Consider the following 20176-nt stretch of genomic DNA (forward strand, 5'->3'; position numbering starts at 1 on the left):
CCTACATGTTCTATTTCTTCACACTTTCCACCTCCTGTCCTCTTCCTTTCTCTCTCTAACAATATCTATGCAAACCACAAAGATTTCTCTCTCTCTCGATAATTCTTGGTATATGTTTTATAATCGTAAATTGACTATCAACACATCCCTTAAACCCCTACTTATGATATTTGACAAATAAATATACTTGTGAAAGAACAAGAACAGGACTCGGTGTAATTAACTTCTTTTTGTTTTCTTTACAGCCAAGACTTTTTAAATCTCATTTACAGGGCATTATTACATATCAGAAAAAACACCTGAACGCAAAATAGAAACATCTTCTGTGTTTACATTGCTACACACTATAACAACTAGGTATTTACCATCAATCAAGTATAATATTACACTCTGTCAAAGTTTCAATGTACAACTTGCCAACTGGAGAGTAGAAATGTTTCTTCATAATAAAAAATAATAGTAATAATAAAAAAAGGGAAATATCTACTCAGCTATGTCCAAAAAGGCAAGCTTTGTGGAGATTACCCCCTTTCTCATACACAACATAGACTTTATAATTCTAGATGCTATACACAATCAAACCCACTTCACAAATTACACCAGAGGAGGAAAAATGAAGATACTTGTTTCTACAGGCCTCTGATAACATGTACAAATATCCCTAATATGCTTACATGAGTAAAAATAAAGCCTCCTGATACAATGCTTACACAGATCAGTTTATAAATAATGCTCTAAGACACCAAACACAGACTATGTTAAATATGCAGTCTGCATCTCAATAGAATATTTGATGTCCTACTATATGTACCCATACTCATTCAATGCTTGGCCAACCTCCTTTTTAACTTGGTTTTTAAAGGCGGCTTTCTTTTTTATCTACCCCCCCCAACCCATACTACAAATGCTTTGCACCAAATGACAATGTCCACACAATAATAATAAGGAAGCAATAAATGGTCAAATAAAGCAGCGACGAGACAGAATATCAATCACAACGATGCATCACTCTATTGTATCTTCAAAAGGAGAAAATGCACAGGAACTTGACCAGAATGTGAGAAATTCCTCCTGTGGGTAATACAAAAATCTTCAATACACTTTCCCCATTTCATGGTTTTTATTTTGATCAAACAGAAAATGTGATAAATTATCTTAAGGCCTCTAAATAAGGATTAATCTATAAATATTTGTATGAAAAAAGAATTTACAGCACAGAAATCATCTATATAATATCCTTATTGGCCCTACAAACAAAAGGTTGGATGAATGATCATGTGTAAGAATCAACTCTTCATTGAAACCCAAATCTTGCATTTTGAGCCCAGATTCATAGAGATTGCAACCACTTCTAGCTTTTGTGATGATTTACTAAATCAAGACAGTTTTTTCTCACAGTATTGGCTTTGGTCTCTATCTTTCAAATTAACAGAAAATGTTTCTCTTGTGCTGGGATTTGAACTGATAGATAATTTGGCAACCATGTGACACATGCTTGCTTCTAAAGTAATTAACCTTTCAGACAGACACTAGTGGGCCGATTCCCAAAGATTTAAGTCTGACTAAAAATCACACTTAAATTCTCAGTTGATAACATGTACATTTACGCACTGGCACCTAAGCACGACTGTTTGTCATACTAAAATATTTGTGAATCATCACCCCCATGTCTCCATTAGGAACCATAAACAAACTGATATCAAAATAGCACAATGTGAATAATGGAAGATAACCTCTATGTAGCACAAGTCATCAATAGAGCAGGCTGTTTTCTGTAAAAGGATGATGGAATTCAAACAAATACCAAATATCAGTTTACTAACAAACAGAAAAATGATATCTTGGAGAATTCAGAAAATGCATCAACCAAAACGATAGCGTTTATTGTTGGCTTTTTAAAAACCATTAATATGCACATATGAATAGGGTCTAAATCTTAATAAAAAAACTTTGTTTCATATATTATTTACCTTAATGCAAAATCCATTGTACACAGGAAATACGACATCTGCTAAAGTATCACCATGGGAAAACAAAGAGAAAAGGAGCAATCTGTTTTAACATACATAGTATGTTAATGAATCAATATGAATCATTATAGGCAGAAATTTATGCATTCACACATGACAAGCTGAGGTTATGATCACATAGCAAGATTGAATAGGAATGAAAGAGTCATACCTGTTCCCAAGAACATGCTACGAAGAAGGGATTTAATCATGCAAAAATATACTCTTACTGATGGTTCAAATCTGCCTATCTCAATGGTTTAAGAGCATCAATTGAAAACTGGCATGAAACAGAAATTAAAAATAACTGACATTCAATCTTTTTTTTTTCTTTCTTTTATTGTTGCATACTGAATTAGATTCTCAAAGGACATACTGATCTCTCTGGTTTGAGGTTTTATATGGGTTTTCAGGAATATTGATGGACAAAGCAGCAAAAAATTTGGTTTAATTCACATTCAAATTATACTTTGTTTTAACTCTATTCTAATGCAGCACATTTTTCTTCATAGTTTTTTCACCGTAATTAAGGTGTATGAAGGTCATCAATAATAAGAGTTTTGTGTGGCTAGTTAGCATTGCATTTTATGCAAAATAATGAAATTATCAACTCTCACAGACTAAACACAAGCAAGAATGATTAACAATTCTCCACCTGTGATAAGCTGGAACATACAATTCTTTATAGAAACCTGTGACATGTTCTATGTTAATGGAAATATTGCAGAAAGTTAGTGACTAATTCTTTGGTAGATATTACAAGGATGAATAGAGAAAGCTAATACATACTCTACATCAGATTTCCAATCTATTTCATGACACAAAGCTCCATAAAGACACACACTACAATTTTTTTAAGTTATAACATAGTATAAACATGGATTTTGAACTAAAATTAATTGCATTAAATGTAGAGCACATTCTAAAATTAAGGTTGTAAATTTCATAACAAGAGATCAATGAGGATAGCTTATGCACCACTGCACCTGCACACACTGTATTCTGCGTATCACACAAAATATAAAGGTATGTCGAAAATAGATTTAGATGAATCAATAGCAATTTGTGAAAGCAAACCCAAAATTGAAGATTGATAAGGAACACCATACAAATCAATGTGAGTGATTATGAATGATAAAAGAACAGTATTACTGTGTCATCTTCCCTTTTTTTTTCATAAATCAGATGCAGGTTGGTGGTGAAAGTGGTCAGTTGGGATCTTAGTTGGGCCAGTAGTTGGTACCATATGATGGTTTGCTGGTCTTGGAGCTCTGTGAAGCCCCACCCTGCGATCGTCCAGTTGATCCTGCACCCTGGGTGTCACCCGGTAGCTGATGAGCCAACATGGCGGAGTGGTGCGGTAGGATGGGTACGAATGGGGGGTAATGGGCCTGTTGGGCTGCACCGGCTGCTGCTGCTGGGTTCAATGCACCTGCTTGTGTTACTGCCGTCAGGGGGTAGTTGAACGGGGGTGGGGTTCCCGTATGAAAGCCTCCCTTGTTGTCAAACGGCTGGGTGTGTGACTTACTGGAATACGATGAACCGGCCAGGTCAGCTGGGCCTGTCGATGCTGAGCTCACTGAAGCTGTCACAATCAAAAGGGAATTAAAGATTTAGCAGCATTTTCTATGACTAGCAATAATTCTATATTACAACATATTGCAATGGCACAGAATCTAACCTAACCATGGTTGCTTGATGCCTATGTTGGAGGAAGAGGGCATTATCCCCTTTACTGATATTCCTCTACATTATATTCATACATAGCAGCAAATTGATTTCACCAATTTAGTACACAATTTTATCATAAAAAAGACTGCCTTTCTCTGCTTGTAGTATTCTAAAATCTGTAATTTTGAAAGTAATTAAAACAAAATCAAGAGTATAAAATATGCGAAAAATTACATACTTTCACTGAAAAATGTTTTACGACCAACTTGATAATTTTCAAATCTGAATTATAGTAACACATTTGGCAATTTTAGAATCTAAATATTCAGATAATAAATAATTATAAATTATGAAACTACATTTTAATAATGAAAGAGACAAACACCATCACATTAATATTTTGGGCATGCACTTCTTGTACATGTGAAATCTATGTTGAATAAACTAATTGAAGGTTGAATGCAATATTCAATGGTGCTAAATCTAAGAACATAGATGTATATGACCTCCACTACACAAGGCCATTAAGTCACAAAATCAACTACTACATGCAGGAAAGGATTCAAATTGATGACAAATCAAAATTGTATCCAATTAATAATCTTGAGTCCTTCATTGAAATGTGTTTGTCTTAATGGGCACTCCACTTTGAGTTTGCTTTTCATCATTTTCGGAGAATGACTGTTCCATCAAAAGCACATCTATGTCTGTCAAATGGAACAATGCCATACATGACACTTCAATTCAAAAAATGTGAAGTTTTGCTAGTGTTTTGAATGCTGGTCTGAAAAAAAAAGACAAATCAAATTTGCACTCATTGGCCATTTTGTAGACCCTAGATATGTAAAGCATATTTTCTACACTACTAATGGCTGTATGAAAACTAGAATATAAGCTAATAATGTGGTTATACCTGTTACTCTGCCTGTTAGTTTGAACACATCACACCAGATGAGAGATAGATGCAAACCAGATGCAGCAAGGCATTACCAGGTAATAGGTGAGAAGAAAGGAAGAAGGGTGAGAGAACGAGGAGTTGGGGTCACAGCAAGTCATAACAAGACAAAGGGAGAGAGAGAGAAAGAAAAAAAAGAGAAGAAAGTGAATGAGTAGATGAAGGACAAATTAAATTTATTTCAGTTATTCATAACCATGAAAAAAAAAGGGGGAATGGGAGATGGATGAAAATGGGAATATAAAAAGTCATGTTAGGAGAACAGTGAGGTGTAATAATTAATCATAATAAAATAAAGGTGTAGGGAAAAACAGATGAACAAATCAATTAAATGAAGAAAAAATAAAACAGGGAAAAAAAAGGAAAGGGGGTGAAAAAAAGAAGTGAAAGATGTTGGGAGAATGTGGGTAAAAAAGACCAAAAGACAGATTTAGTTGACACACATGGTTATAATCATAAGGGGTAAAATCTAATGTGAGTGACCAAAAATATCTAGTTCTATTGTAAGGCATGATTGTAAATGCAGTAACTAGTATCGACTTGAAGCAATCTCTAAGCATTACAAAATAGTTGCAATGACTAATATAGCCATATGTCTGCCAATAATACTTCTTGCAATGATTAGACAACTTCTCTACAACTAAGCCAAATGTTAATTTCTGTTAATGGTAATTTCAGAATGTCCTGTTAGCTCTGTATACAGAAATGTTTGTGTAATTAAAGCAAAATTCAAGCAATCATGGTGAATAATATTATAAAATATTTATTTAAATGTAAACAGTTCTAATGAAATTCATCTTTAATTTTGTTAACATATGCTATACCATCATTATTTAAAAATGAACAGCTGTATTGCCATGCTGTGGTTATGCTATTTAGTTAGAATTTCTAAAATGCAAACAATTTATGATGCAAATTTCATGCTTATCATGCTCTTTATACTGAAAGCTACCATAAATCATCTACCATTCAGCTAACGATTTATCACATCAAGTATTACCGTAACTATCATACACAACTAATCCTTTCATAAAGTTCTGCAACTGCCAGCCTATACATGGTTTAACAGATTACAGCATTCTTTCTCTTTGTACAATGGCATCGTTTCATGAAGCGTGCTTGCAATGACAAGTTGCACAATCAATGATCGAATACAAATTCTAGTAAAAGTGATCTCTGTAGCAGTGTGTATATAGCAGCACACTTATTCATGTAAACAAAAAACTGAGTATGTACCTCTGTTAAAAAGAACCCAAAAGAACCTGGCATGAGATTTTTGTCTCTCATAAGAGTTGATACTAAGACTGGCTGTTGCACAAATTTTCTTGTAAAACAGGGCCCCGACTTACAAAGAGTTATGATTGATCCGATCAATCGTAACTATGGACGGCCAGCAACGTCAATATGTATAATTCATGTTTGTTCAAAATATTTTCTAGCTATGATGTACATTCATGCATTCATTGATTTCTTGAAAACTCACTGTGCTTCTCTTTGTTTACAAAGGACATTGTGCAAATTTCATTAAGAAAAAATTATGACACAGATGGATTTCCATAGAGTTACAAATGATCATATCAATCGCAACTCTTTGTAAGACAGGGCCCACGTGTTACATGATACTTATTAAGTACATAAAGATTATATTCAATACATTATCATTCAAGCCCTTAATGCTGGATATGATACAGAACATTAAAGTGCATTGAAAAAAAAAATAATTAAAAAAATAACAACACACCAATGTGAGGACCCATTCATACTAGGCAATTAATTCACATCCAACCATTTCATAACCATCGGCAAAGAAATGATTTACAATTCTCCCCCTCCAAAATTTTGTATCTATTTTGTATCTGTTTTCTATCTGTGGACCCATGCACTTTTGGTGGGAAGAATATGAACTGTTCTTCCAGAGAGTAAATCATTGCTTAAATGGTACTCATTGCATACCGTGTCCAAGAAGTCTTCATCTATTCCGACTGAATTCTCTTTCGACTGATCGCACATGATAAATAGTGCAATCATAAAATTAAAAAAACTTTGTGTAACTGAAACCTGGTGATAATGTTGAGCTTTTTGTTAGAAAAGGAGAGCTATTGAGGATATGGAGAAGCGTTCTCAAAACAATTCTCAAAATTGAAGGAAAGAGACATCATTTTCCCTGTTCTCTGGCCAATACGTAAAGATGATTATGAATGTTCAACAGAAAAAAATTGCTTGGTATGAATGGGGGTGATGATCACGTAATGAATGTTACCTGTAACCCCTGAGCCTTTAGACTGTGATTGTGAAACACTGTTGTACCCTCCCTTACTGAAGTCAGGTGTTTGGGTTAGTTCATCATAACCTGGTAGGAGTAACCACACCATAATCACACACCGGAGTTAGAGATGATGGTGACATTCAGTATCATAGCAACACTAATGTCTATGATTGGGACTGACCATGTAAACAATAACTTCCACTAATGATACATTTTGGTTTAACTAAATTAAAACATGTTTGAATTAGTGTTGTTACATTGGGTAGTCAAATGTGATGGATACCCTTTTTAAGTACATTTTAATTTATTTTTATTTACCCATAATTAAAAAAAAATAGTTAGGGATGATAGAATGTTAGTATAACAGTTGACCCGACTTAAGACCAAACAAAACATATAACCTAGCCTCTTCCAGAGAAAGTTGCCATATTTGCTACTCATGTGTGAACATCATGTTTAGACTAAGTATATCCCTCTTGAAACCTTTCCCTTAGAGTCTGATAGAGATGTGGACTGATGCTTGAACCAGGTTTGCAAATGACAAAAAGTATATCACTTTTAATAGAAACAAATGGGGCAAAATATATCATCCTTTTCCTTAATGCCATACAGCCCCAGAGAACCCCAGAATAAATGAATAGGAACCATAATTATGATAACAATTCAATACACTAAAGTAACATGTTCAACCCTTATAGTCAAATATGTTGGCCGATCAGAGACCTAAACAAGTCACCACAATGAGTTCTGAAGAACGAAAGTATTATAAGTCATCATCATTTCAGCCAATTAAAGAATGAGAACCAATGAGAGATCCAATAAGTGAATCATTATTAGATGAGAGTTAGTACAACAACTGGGTGGTAACATAAAGCCCATCCTAAGTTACACTAAAATTTGCAAGTCTGGTAACATGTTCTTGAGTGCTAAAGGAGATTCTTAATAAGTTTGACTCCAGTCAGCTAAACATGATAATCTGTTGTTTGTAAAATAATATTTTGTTGCTAACAGGCATCTAGATGTAAAGTTCAAAAATGTCAACATTTGACTACAGTTAAATGAAATTCACATTGTGTTTAAACAGGGGGGGGGGGGGGGGTTTGTATCTCATTCAGCATATGAACCAGTGGTGTGTATTAAGTTGTACATAACTTACAAACTGCTTTATGAAACATCGATGGGGTACAATATCAAAAGTGATGTATAATGTAATGAAATCAACAACATTCCTTGTCCTGAGTGACATCAACAAGATTAATCCTGACAAAATGTGCCTGTGGTTGCCATTGTACTGACAGTGTAACTAACGTCATTCTTGTTTCCTTTCACCATTATAGGGTAGCATACAACCAATGCTGCATGGAGTTAACCTTACCTGTACCATAAGCATTATGTGATGCTGGTTGTGTGTAACCGCTCTGCTGGAAGGCAGAATGTGGTGTCGTTGCTGTTTGAGCTCGGTTTGTTGGTTGCACCTGCGTGTATACAAGCAGAATTATGAATAATGATGCAGTCAAACTCACTTCACAAAGACATGAAAGTGTCTCCACATTGGTGAATGATGAGACAAAGACTTCAAATCTAGGTGATGTATTTCTCACTTTTTAGCTCGGTTGACACTTGCACACATTGTGGTTCCTGCTTAGTTTGCGCCAATTGTGCCTTAAGGGGGAATGCAGGCAACACAATGTGTGCAAATGTCAACCTGGCATTAGTCTTCCTCCTTAAACAGCTTTGCTTACTGAACTGCAAGGTAAGGAATTTGAACATAACCATTCCTGGAAATACTATCAATACCAATTCATCCACATCCAATGCAGATATCTAACATTCTTACATACATCCACCTATCTATACCATAAAGATTTCCTTAAAAATGTATCTATCATAACCATTATACATGTATATCATGATGATGAGTTTACATGTACAAGATGCTATTGAGTTTTTCATAACGAACATAGTGTGACATGAGCCAAATTAAGGAATCACCCAGACTACATGTCAGTATCCTACATCGTTGTTCGATTTGGCTCCTATCATAGTCAAATATACATTAAACAAAAATAAATATGGGGTATGAAGAAGCTAACTTACACTACTGACAGCAGGGAAGACTGCAGGATACTGAAGACCAGGTGGCATAAGTCCTGCTGGTCCCGCTGCGTAGTAAGGTAGAGTGCTGTAGCCTGGATAACCAGGGGGTAGCGTCGTGTTTAAGAAAGGCGCCTGCTGTTGCGTTTGTGTCTGATGATGTGCCCCTTGTCCTGCAGCTAATCATATCAAAAGAAATAAAATATAAGAATAACTGAATTAAGACACTGATTTTGGAATAACTTGGAATCGTTGGATTGTGTAATATATATGCTCAAAGTTTTTCTCTGAGGATTTGCATACTTCTGGCCAACAGAAATCAATTCCCCATTTGTGAGCCCTGGCCCATGCATAACACTTATAACTCTTTTCTTGTCTGTCCTTTTCAAAACTTGATGAATTTAACTGCTAAATTATTTCTATTTATTTGATGAATCAATTAAAACCATTAGAAACATGGAAATGCTCAATTTTGAGTAAGGAGAGTTTTATCCTTTGAGCCATGGATACAAGTCACTACAAGATAATATTTATATTTACCTAACGCTGAACCTGCTGTTGGTTGATGTTGTTGCGTTGAGAGAGATGTAGCTACCGGTGAAGCTGCATCATTTCTTGGAAACTTACTTGCCTCTGTGACAGAATATGGTGTGTTCCCTAATGAGTTTGTATCTCGACCTGTGTTCAGTGTCGTTGTAGCCAGCTGCTGGAATGGCTGAGAGAATGAGACAGATCGACTTGAACATCTAAGTTTTCAAATGATTTATAAACCTAAACAACCTTATTCAATTAATTTTGCTTGCACAATTCTGAGAGGGGGATGTAGGGGAATGTAGACAGAAAAGTTGAGCTACACATTACAACAAAAATATCGAATGAAAATGAAAATCAATTACCAATATTGCAATTATGAATTCATCAAGTTAAAATTTCATATCACTACATTACAATTCAGAGAGGATGGTGTAATGTCTGAGTGTGTGCTGGGCTGATCAGAGACTTAGAAAGATATCACCAGAATATATTCTGAAGAACGAAAGTATTAGTCATCAAACATCATTTCAGCCAAGCGACATAAGCAAATAAAAAGATTTGAAGTAATGGATCATATTCTGATGACTCACCATAGGTAATCTTCCTATTTGCATTTGGAAATCTTCATACATGTAAGGTTGATGTGCTGGCTGCATGGGCAAAGAAATATGAAAATTTGTAATTTGTAAGCGTGCAGATTTTGCAAGGGTTTCATTCTGCGTTTACCACATAATAATATCAAATGAAAGAAGGGAATGTCCAGGACATTCTGTTGAATAATATTTTAAAGACATTTGGTATCATTTGAAAGGGTAAAAAAAAAATTCTACAAATTTAATGTACATGTCTTTTAAGCACAGATGTTTAGTTTGGGATTTGGTACTTTTTTCTTCTTGATAGAAACAAACAAGTTATATTAATTAACTAAGTGAATTCTCACATATGCTTTAAAAATATAAAATTAACTTGGATCCTCTTTGAATTCATTGTGCAATTTGTTACTAACTTAACTGGAATTTTTCTGTGAGGATTTTTTTCAGACATTACTAAATATTCTGGAACAATATCAAAATGAGAGGTAAAACTTACAATTGGATTGACAAGTGGAAATCCTGCACCAATGAGGTTTGGATGGTACATAAAGGGCATCCCTGGTGGCAAGTTGGGTGGCAGTTTGGCTGAGAACAAAACAAACAAAAATCATTTATTTGTTGAAAAATCAAAGAAAGAAGGGAGAGATTTGGTTCAGCCAATAAAAATATTTTCTAAATTAAAAAATATGAATTGGATTAACCGAGGAAGAACGTGGGCAATTACATTAAATAATTCCTTTTTTAATGTCCGCCCCCAATTTTATGCATTTTTCAGAACATTATAACCTTTCATCTGAACTAACAAACAGATACAAAACATCTCAGAAAGGCACTATATATATAGGGAGGTAGATATAAGTACTTCATTAAATCGCCCGAATCTATCTTTAGAAAGAATCAACTTTTTATAATGCATGGGATAGTTTGAAGACATTGTATGTTCTTCAGTATAAAGACCAATCAGTGTTTCCACCTGAATCATCAGGTTTCAGTAGAACGAAAGTTGAAAATCAGTTGGTTACATCATGTTGGTCTCCTGATTCAAAGTATTTACTTCTCTTTAGTATACCTTCACATGAAAGCATGTCATCTCAATGTTTTTTCTAAATGTATTATTTGAGATAGAGTGAAAGTGGTATTTACATATTTTCAAAAATCACTCCTTTAATGAGATCATAAACATAATACTCGGGTTTATTTTCACAAAGGTGTACTAAGTTAAGCCATGGCTTCAATCAATGGTCTGCTTGAAATATATTACGTTTGTGAAATCCATAACAGTAGATTTTTATTTCATCAGCATTTTTTAAAACCCAAGCAATTAAAATTTCCTAGGAATGAGAGGTTCAATGATTTCTTTGACCATTACAGCTTTCATGTAAAACCAAAATCAACAAGACAGCATTAACAATAATAGTTACCAATAGTTAAACTACATAATGAAATAATTGTTTAACATCATGTGCCATTTGGTAAATACAAGACCTGTCCCTTATTATACTCACCTGATCCCTGTGAAACTGATTTTGATCCCGCAAGTCCCGCCGTGGTCGTTGTGTACCCTAACGATGACGATGTCAGCACCGATGATGACGCTGATGACAACGTTGAAGATGAAGATACACTGTTGAGCGTCGCTGATACAAGATTGCTTGACCCTAATGAAGACTACAGAAAAAAAATTATATCATAAATAAACAATTTGTAAGAATTCCAAAAATATTTCACAAAGTATTCATCCTGAACCCTGAATATACTGAAACATACAATATTCAACAGAACTGCCAAAACTCAAATACTCTTGTATTGGCACTCCGACAATCATTCAGACTTTTGTAATATTCAGTGCACCTCAGAAAAGTGAAAGTATTTCTAGATCAATAGCGCTTTATGAATGCCAATTATCACTATCATTAACATTATAAAATGCACTGTAATGTGGATATTGGATGAAACGAGACAACTCTGATGATATATTCCTTTGAAGTCTGAATTTCATGCAAAAAAACTGCAGCATATTAAATAAGCAATGGATAAAAATTGTTCAAACAGTAAACACCTTTGTATTCTAGATGGTAGGAATTGACACCATAGTTTGACAAGATAGTTAAAATTAGTTTCACATTCTGAGAATACAGAATAAGTATCAAGTTAAAATTCAATTAGAAATGATTTAGAAACTTGTGAAATGTGCTCTTTTATCTCCAGTGTGTATGGAACTATTAAAAGGGAATCATTTTCACTGCTTCTGATCTCAGATGTTGACAAGAATTTGAGTTTGAGAAATGATGGTAACTTACCTGTCCTTGTCTGGTATCTAAACCCGCCAGCTTGGTACTGGACAACGTGGTAGTCGCCTGCGACACACTGCTGCTTGCACTCATCCCGCTGGACAAATGACCAGAACTTGACAGACTACTCCCTACCGACACTCCTACCGTTCCTCCGCTGCTACTGCCACCGCTGACCACAGACGACGATAGGACCCCTCCGCTGTTCAGACTGCCTGCTGTCTGAGACGGCGAGGAGTAACCAATTGTACTAGGTCCAGAGGATAGTCCTCCTGAAAGGCCCGATGACCCCATGGGGGTTGAGAATGCACTGGTTCCACCGCTGGAGAGTTCTGATGTTTGGTATTGGGAGCTGGATGTGGTTGGCATGCTTGATGATCCAGATATACCCGGTGAACCATATGAATTTGGTACCTAAGAAACGGCAGAACAAACTCAGAATATGGGTATAGGCAAACGTGTCATATTTCCATAACTGCCAAGTGAGTGCACATACTATCTGACAGAAACTTTCATAAATGTTGCACTTCTATCAATAGATAAAATGCTAATACCTTCTAGTGATGGAACACATGGCAATCAAACCTATACATTTGATCAAACAATTGGTTACAACACAATGGATACATATTCCAACAATTAAAATACAGGATGGACATTTTCTCTCAAACTTCTAAAAAATATTAATAGAGAAATGGAAAATGGTAACTGCAGGCCCCCTCCCCCCTAATAAAATTCAGAATCAGTTTGAATCACTTTCTCTCAAATATAGCAGTATTTAAAACTATAAACTAAACAGAATTGGTACATACCTGTCTGTTTACACCAATAGACTGACTCGTTGAGAGCCCAAAGCCTGATGATGATGAGAGACTGGCAAGCTGTGATAACTGGGATGTTGTCTTGTCTTTATCTGCAAACAAAAACAAGCAAAACGTTTTAATGTCTGTATTTTTTCTGATGTTCATTTCTCACTAGAGCTTAGTTTTCCCGTTACAAAATCCTACGGATTAGCAACTTTACAATTTATTTCTTTAATGAAATTATAGCAAGTAAGTGTAGGTGTAAGAGAAAAGTCTGCACTTGGTTACTGAAAAGTAATTAAGATTTATAATAATAATCATTGTATAAAATAACCATCAAATAATAAGATTTATATGACACCTAGATAGATACTTGTGATTTGAATGGTTGTTTGATATTCATTCAGCCCATTTTGCAATGACGTCATCAACCATGCAATTTTGTATCCATTCATTGTGCAATTTTTGATCCACACAATTTTGTCAATTGCACTTGCGTACCGAGACTGCAGCTCATGCACCAGCAGTGCGCATGTTGTAAAGATGTAACAATCAACAGACCAAACTCGCACTGCATGGGCATGTTTTGCATCGAAATTCATGAATTTCACATGATTTTTTTTAGGTATCATATAAACCAAATAATGAATGTTCTTTTCATTCGTGCAATGGACAGAATACTCCCTTCGGTGAAAGATGAAATTAATGACCCATTCAACTCGGCTACGCCTCGTTGAATGGATCATTTAATCTGTCACCTCAAGAAGTATTCTGTCCATGGCACTCATAAACATTCATTATTTGTATAATATTGCGGATCACTCCCTTGCTACGTCAGAAACAATCATTCATTCAAAACAAACATTACACGATCAGGGTCAAATGACTGATTAAAAAATGGCTTAACGAGCAAAGTATACTTACTATCAATAGATTGTACTGAGGAGGGTTTCTGTGATGTGAGGTATGCATTGGTCTTCATATCGTTTTGGTTTGGTAGAGGAATAGGGTCTGGTGTCATCTGAAATCATAAAAACAAAATCATTGGGGGTTGCAATAGACTCTCTACCAAGTGTGAAAGTGACAAGGGTCATTTGAATAAGAAGCAAATGGGCATCCAATGGGAAGAAACTCCTTGAAGATGATGTTAAATTGTCAATGCCTGCTCATTAATATCATTAAATGAAAAGAACACTTAGATTCCAGAATTTCAAGGCAAAGTATCAAGTACTATTTACATAAGGATGGATTAATATCGAAACAATTTGATATCAACAATTCTATTTGTATAGCAAACATGTTTTGCAAGAAATGCAAAAGCTTCCAAAGAGATTTGTAATACCTGTTTCTGTTGTGAATTCTGCCCATAATGGGGTGGTCCTCTCTGTTGTGTAGGATCCAATGACTGTTGAGGGACACTAGATGGTGGTGTATTCACCGATGTATTTGTACTCATCCCAACTGGACTCATTCCCGTTGATGCTGGGTACGGCGATTCATTACTCTTACTATACGATAGATGGTTTGCACTGGTCCCTGGACTATTAACACTGTATAACAACAAAGTTAGCAGAATAAAAGTAAGATCTTTTCAAAGACAGACAGACCATAGATTTTGATAAGAACCAAACAAATATTTACTTTCAGATTTTTTTTAAAGTTAAGGAATAGAATAATTACATGTTAAGCTTGAGAATACATTATGAAATATTTACAATCCGACCATGTTGATCTGGCCAACTTTCAGAGTCAATACATACATGTAACTGCACAATAGAACTTCACTGAAAGAGATTGTTGAAGGTAACAAAGAGAGGATTAAAACTCTTAAGAGGTTATTATCTTGGCTGCAACCAATTAGGGCATCCTGTTCCATTTTTCATAATAAAAAGGAACAGATACTTGTAGTCTGCTCAATTACCAAGGATCATAATTGATCCTTTTATTGATTGGTAAATCTTATCATGTAACTTGGTTTTAATAACAAGTTGATGACCATCAAAGACTTGCCTGAAAGCACTATTAGAAAGTCCACCACTCGTTGAGAGCGTGGACGACATCGACGAAGGCATCGAGCTGGAGGAGAGCCCAAAATCAGTCACTGCTGGATCCATGGTGATGTCCATAGCTCCAAACTGGACGTCCAGAGCACCCAGACCACGGGCTGAGTTGGGCATCTCTACGGCTGAAGCAGGGATCTTGGTGGAAGGAGGGGGAAGCTTTTTACGGGTTGGCTTGGATTGCGTCGGAGCCCTTGATGAGGGTGGTAGCTGTCCTGCTTGTGATTGGTCCATACCCATCTAAAAGACACAGGGGAATACAATACATTGTGGATATTTCTGTAGTTCATGTTCAAAAGGCATAACCCGTTACAGAACACAGGACTTGACCGCAATTAGTGCCTACATATACATGAATAATATTACAGGTGAAACCTCTTATCTTATGACTTGCATGTTTTTCAAAATGCTCCTATACATTAACAAATTGAGGGGCTTTTTGCTTTCGGGAAATCTGATAAATTAAATCTATCTTTTGGTATATACGACTCCTATCTTTCACTTCTTCATATGAACTAGAAAACAAAACAATTCAGGGAGGTCCTACATATAGTCAATCAGATGTACAAGCTTCACATCATAGTGAATAAAGCATTACAAAAAACAATGAGTAATCAGGGGCCCCATCTTACAAAGAGTTGGAATTAATCTGATAAATCGCAACTATGGACGGCCAGATACATCAACATCTATTATGCATGTTTAATCAAAATATTTTCTAACTAAGATCAATATTCATGCATTCATTGTTTTCTTGAAAATTCACTGTGCTTCTCTCTGTTTACCAAAGACATTGTGCAACTTTCCTGTAGAAAAAATTATAACACTGATTTCCATAGAATTACAACTGATTGGATCAATCGTAACTCATTGCAAGACGGGGCCCATAAATACCAGGATAGGCTATGGTGAAATCTCTGAAAATGTTTGTTATACTGACCTGCACTTGTTTACTCTGTTGTTCTGCCATGGAATTCATATTCTGAGTCTTGCTGGGATCCCGGAACTGACTGAAGACACTGCTACTATCTCTCCCGCTAGCTGCTGGATCACTTACTCCGAGTGAGGTTGAAGGGGCCTGGACAGACTTGCCAAACAGAGCTGCAAGGTCAATGCTGCAATAAACACATTATGTAGAAACAAAATTATCTTTAAAAAGATTGGCAGAAGTAATAAGTGCAAGTCTACAATGCTAGGAGTTGTGACGATCAAAGCCACTCATAAAAAACAAAAGCATTTGGATGTGTCAATCAACATAAAGATATATATTTGAATGTCAGACATCAATGTGGATAATCATAAAATGTTTTTTTTTTATATACAGAACATAATTCACCTATATTTATTCCACAGCATATAGCCAAAAATTTCAAATTTGAAAGAAAATGCATCATATTCAACTTTTTAATCACCAACATAAATACCTAACAATATCTGTGTTCCTATAGAAAGTTTCAGAAAATGGTTAGTCTGTCCTAAATGGCAAAATAATATGGAAAGACTATTAAACAGTTGTTAATCTGAAAGGTATCAGATCTTACCTTCTGGTCATATCAGGCATGGTGGTATTACCCTGCATACTAGAATTCATTCCTCCTTGCCCAATCACAGATCCCCCTACAGCCACACCACCAGGGGGTTGACCGATGCTTCCTGCTGACATACCACCACTGGACATTCCACCTGCAGACATGTTACCAGTAGGCATACCACCAGTAGACATACCTCCTGGCATACCACCTTGGGGTTGTCCAACCATTCCTTGCATCATGCTTGAAGAATGCGGTTGACCTATGCTGCCAGTAGGAGGTTGCCCTATGTTACCAGCAGACGACTGTCCTATGCTTCCCCCGACAGGTTGCCTATTTCCACTGGCCGGCATGCTCCCACCAGCCGACATAGTTCCAGCTGCAGGCATGCTTCCACCCGCCGACAAGCTGCTGCCAGCCGACATCCCCCCAGGGGGACCGGTTAACGAGGACTGGACATCCATCGAGTGTTGCTGGGGCATGCCTTGATTGGAGAGACCGGATGATGGCGGCTGACCAACAGGTGCTTGCATCTGGGATGATGGGCTTGCGGAGATGGGATCCAGGGGCATGGGTGGGACGGGATTGGTTGCTGTAAATACCTGACTTTCAGCCAGCTGCACAAAGCAAACATAAAGAAAAAGCAATGTACTTTCCTAACCAAACTATTGCAAATGCATTCTTATATACATCCAAAATATAATGAATATGAATTGACTTTGTATGAATAGCATTTACTCCATTCAGCTCACTCTCACAAACAATTCTAAGAGTTACAACGTATACGATGTTAAATTCTTTCTATTTTGTTTAACTGTGAATGGTACTTATCATGACTCTTTTCTTTCTACCTCTTCCATCTACTCTGTCTCCCCTCTCTTTCCGTTTCTCTCTCTCATATGTGGGTGTGTGTTTATTGTTACATATGCATTTTTAATGTATAATTTGTATCATAATGTTATAATGTACAATTTGTATTACAATGTTAACCTCAAATGTATACCATAGAGTATGTTGGGAACCTGCTTACAAGCACTGTGCTTATTACGGGCATCCATCCATTTTTAAACAATATGTATTTGTATTTCATGTCAGATATTTATGTATACTTATTTCAAGGCTCCACACTAACTTTTTTTCTTGGTGGCCCAAACAATCTACCAAAATCATCAATTTCATATTTTTGGTGGCCCTAAAACAATAGAAAACATTACAATTTATCAAAACTTTGGTAGCCCAACCGGGCCACTGCTAATGTTGAGCCCTGCTTATTTTTAAAGATGGTGAATAAATTGAAATTGAAGCATAAATAAACTTGACTAGACAATGGCTTACACCGGTAGATGAACTAAGAAGCAATAAAGAGATGGTACTTACATCCCCAGTCCAATCCTCTGCTCCCCATTCCTCTGCACCCCACTCTCCTGTCTTTGTGGCTGGCTGTGTGTTGGAATTCACTGCATTATCCCATGCTGTAGATTGAAATATAAAGACATTACCAAGAGTTACAATACAAAATGACATCACTGATCACACACCAACTTCACTTGACCCACTTGGGTTGGTTCCTCAAACTTGTTAGATAAACTCCTATGACGACCAAAAGCAAATGGTGTTGAATCAAGCAAACATTTCTAGTAGGTGCAATTAACACTTGGTTTTTGTATAGAGAGAGTCTGTTGGATTTTTTTTTACAAATCTAAACAGCTAGATGCAAGGAATCAAGAAACCTAGAATGAAACATAGCATACAACTCAATATCAAAGGACAGTAATCGAACAAAATTTCTGTTTAAGATGGTAAAGAAAATAAAGAGACCCGTCATAACTGTTCATTTCATTCTTTTTTCTTTCACTGTTAATCCTTTTTCCTTAAATACCATACTAACAAACAAATCAGTCCCTAATTGGCATGAACCACCTAACACCAAACCTCATTAAGATTTCCTCCATCAAACAAAAATTGACAACTTACACTCTGTTGGAGGATTTCTCCAAACATTGTCTGTGGACTTGAAAGCATCTTCTTCTTGGAAATTCCTATAACATTACATAGGGGAAAAAACAACAGAATACCTTACTATAGATTAAAGTATACAAGACAAATCATCTTTGATATCAATACCAAGTAATACTTAATAGCAAATAAAATTGAGGTTACCTAAGAATTTATGATTGCTGTATGCAAGAGTAAAAAATGAATATTCCCAATATCTATATTTCTAAGGTCTTTCAAATCTGGATCATTTACCGAACTTGTTAATTCAGTTGATTTTGAGATGTTTTGTTATTTTGTTTAAGTTTTACCATTGCCATTGATTTTTATTCTATTCAGGAATCACTTTATTCTCAAATCATTGCATATATTTTTTTCTTTTATGGAACTAAATGAATTTAGTAAATGAAATGCAAAATCTTGACAACTCCTATTTTTCAAGCCAATAAAATTGCACATTTTCAGTAACTGATAATGGTGGCTTCTTGACAAGATTTCTGACGAGGCAAGATTCTTGTGAGACTCTATACGGGGTTTCCAACACGACACATCTAATATAGGGAGAGGGAACTTACCCAAATTTAGAATTTGTGAATGACCTTTGACCACCACCACCACCACCTCCGCGATTTGATCGCCGAGATGGACCATTCATTTCTGAAAGGAAAAATAAGATGAGAAATTTAGATTTTAAGATTAATGAATGTCTCACATCACAATCTCACATTACATCTCTGTGATTTGATGATAAATGCATTGCAGACGGGCATCAGATTCAGATGACATTCATTTCATTTTTTTACTGAAAAAAATATTTTTAATTACAATTACCATATTACTGTAGTACACAACAATTTACAAAGTATTCATGGGTAATTCACATAATGCTTTTGAAAATCAACTAAGCTTACAATCACCTCTGAACAATTGGAAAAGTAAATACTTTTTCTCAGAAATGCTAACATTCAATGTATATTTCAAATATAGATTTTTCAAATGATTAATTGTTTGATAACCATTTCCAACCAAAGTTATCAACAAGTACTATTTCTTTTAAATCTGAATATGAAATTTAAAGAAAATAATAAAAAAAATTGTCAGACTACTCTAGGTAATGACTGTCCTAGAAAGCTTTTGAGAGAAAAATTATGTGATTTCAATTATTATTACAGCTTTCCTACATACCAGCATTCCGTCTGCCACGCCCACGACCTGACTCGTTACGATCATTGCGATCTCGATCATAGTCGTTATCTCTGTCCCTTCCTCGCCCTGCAAGAAATGAAATAAATATTTGAAATAATTGATTATCACGGTTCACCTTTAGCTAATCCAGTGTTTCATTATGAAAAATCAGAAAATACATAGGAGATGCA

The 20176-nt window shown here is 35.6% G+C and overlaps 1 protein-coding gene across 5 annotated transcripts in view; it reads right to left on the reverse strand.

The window, feature by feature from the left end:
• Window positions 1-219: 219 nt before the first annotated feature.
• The window catches only part of LOC121416067 (ubiquitin-associated protein 2-like), a 35969-nt gene continuing 16012 nt past the window's right edge, over window positions 220-20176 (reverse strand). For 2 of the 5 annotated variants that reach the window (XM_041609512.1, XM_041609513.1), the window contains exons 6-25: window positions 19986-20072; window positions 19376-19457; window positions 18780-18844; window positions 18183-18277; window positions 16818-17422; window positions 16217-16391; window positions 15227-15516; window positions 14559-14766; window positions 14141-14237; window positions 13226-13326; window positions 12423-12827; window positions 11628-11790; window positions 10619-10707; window positions 10120-10179; window positions 9536-9710; window positions 8999-9174; window positions 8277-8376; window positions 6896-6985; window positions 4594-4605; window positions 220-3594 (exon numbers count right to left, since the gene is read on the reverse strand). In XM_041609512.1, the coding sequence (XP_041465446.1) occupies window positions 3230-3594; window positions 4594-4605; window positions 6896-6985; window positions 8277-8376; window positions 8999-9174; window positions 9536-9710; window positions 10120-10179; window positions 10619-10707; window positions 11628-11790; window positions 12423-12827; window positions 13226-13326; window positions 14141-14237; window positions 14559-14766; window positions 15227-15516; window positions 16217-16391; window positions 16818-17422; window positions 18183-18277; window positions 18780-18844; window positions 19376-19457; window positions 19986-20072 (3440 nt within the window). In that variant the 3' untranslated portion in view covers window positions 220-3229. The remainder of the gene's footprint in view (window positions 3595-4593; window positions 4606-6895; window positions 6986-8276; window positions 8377-8998; window positions 9175-9535; window positions 9711-10119; window positions 10180-10618; window positions 10708-11627; window positions 11791-12422; window positions 12828-13225; window positions 13327-14140; window positions 14238-14558; window positions 14767-15226; window positions 15517-16216; window positions 16392-16817; window positions 17423-18182; window positions 18278-18779; window positions 18845-19375; window positions 19458-19985; window positions 20073-20176) is intronic. The other 3 variants (XM_041609515.1, XM_041609514.1, XM_041609516.1) reach the window with 3 other exon arrangements.

This window comes from Lytechinus variegatus, chromosome 5, assembly GCF_018143015.1.
Source record: "Lytechinus variegatus isolate NC3 chromosome 5, Lvar_3.0, whole genome shotgun sequence".
Taxonomy (NCBI): domain Eukaryota; kingdom Metazoa; phylum Echinodermata; class Echinoidea; order Temnopleuroida; family Toxopneustidae; genus Lytechinus; species Lytechinus variegatus.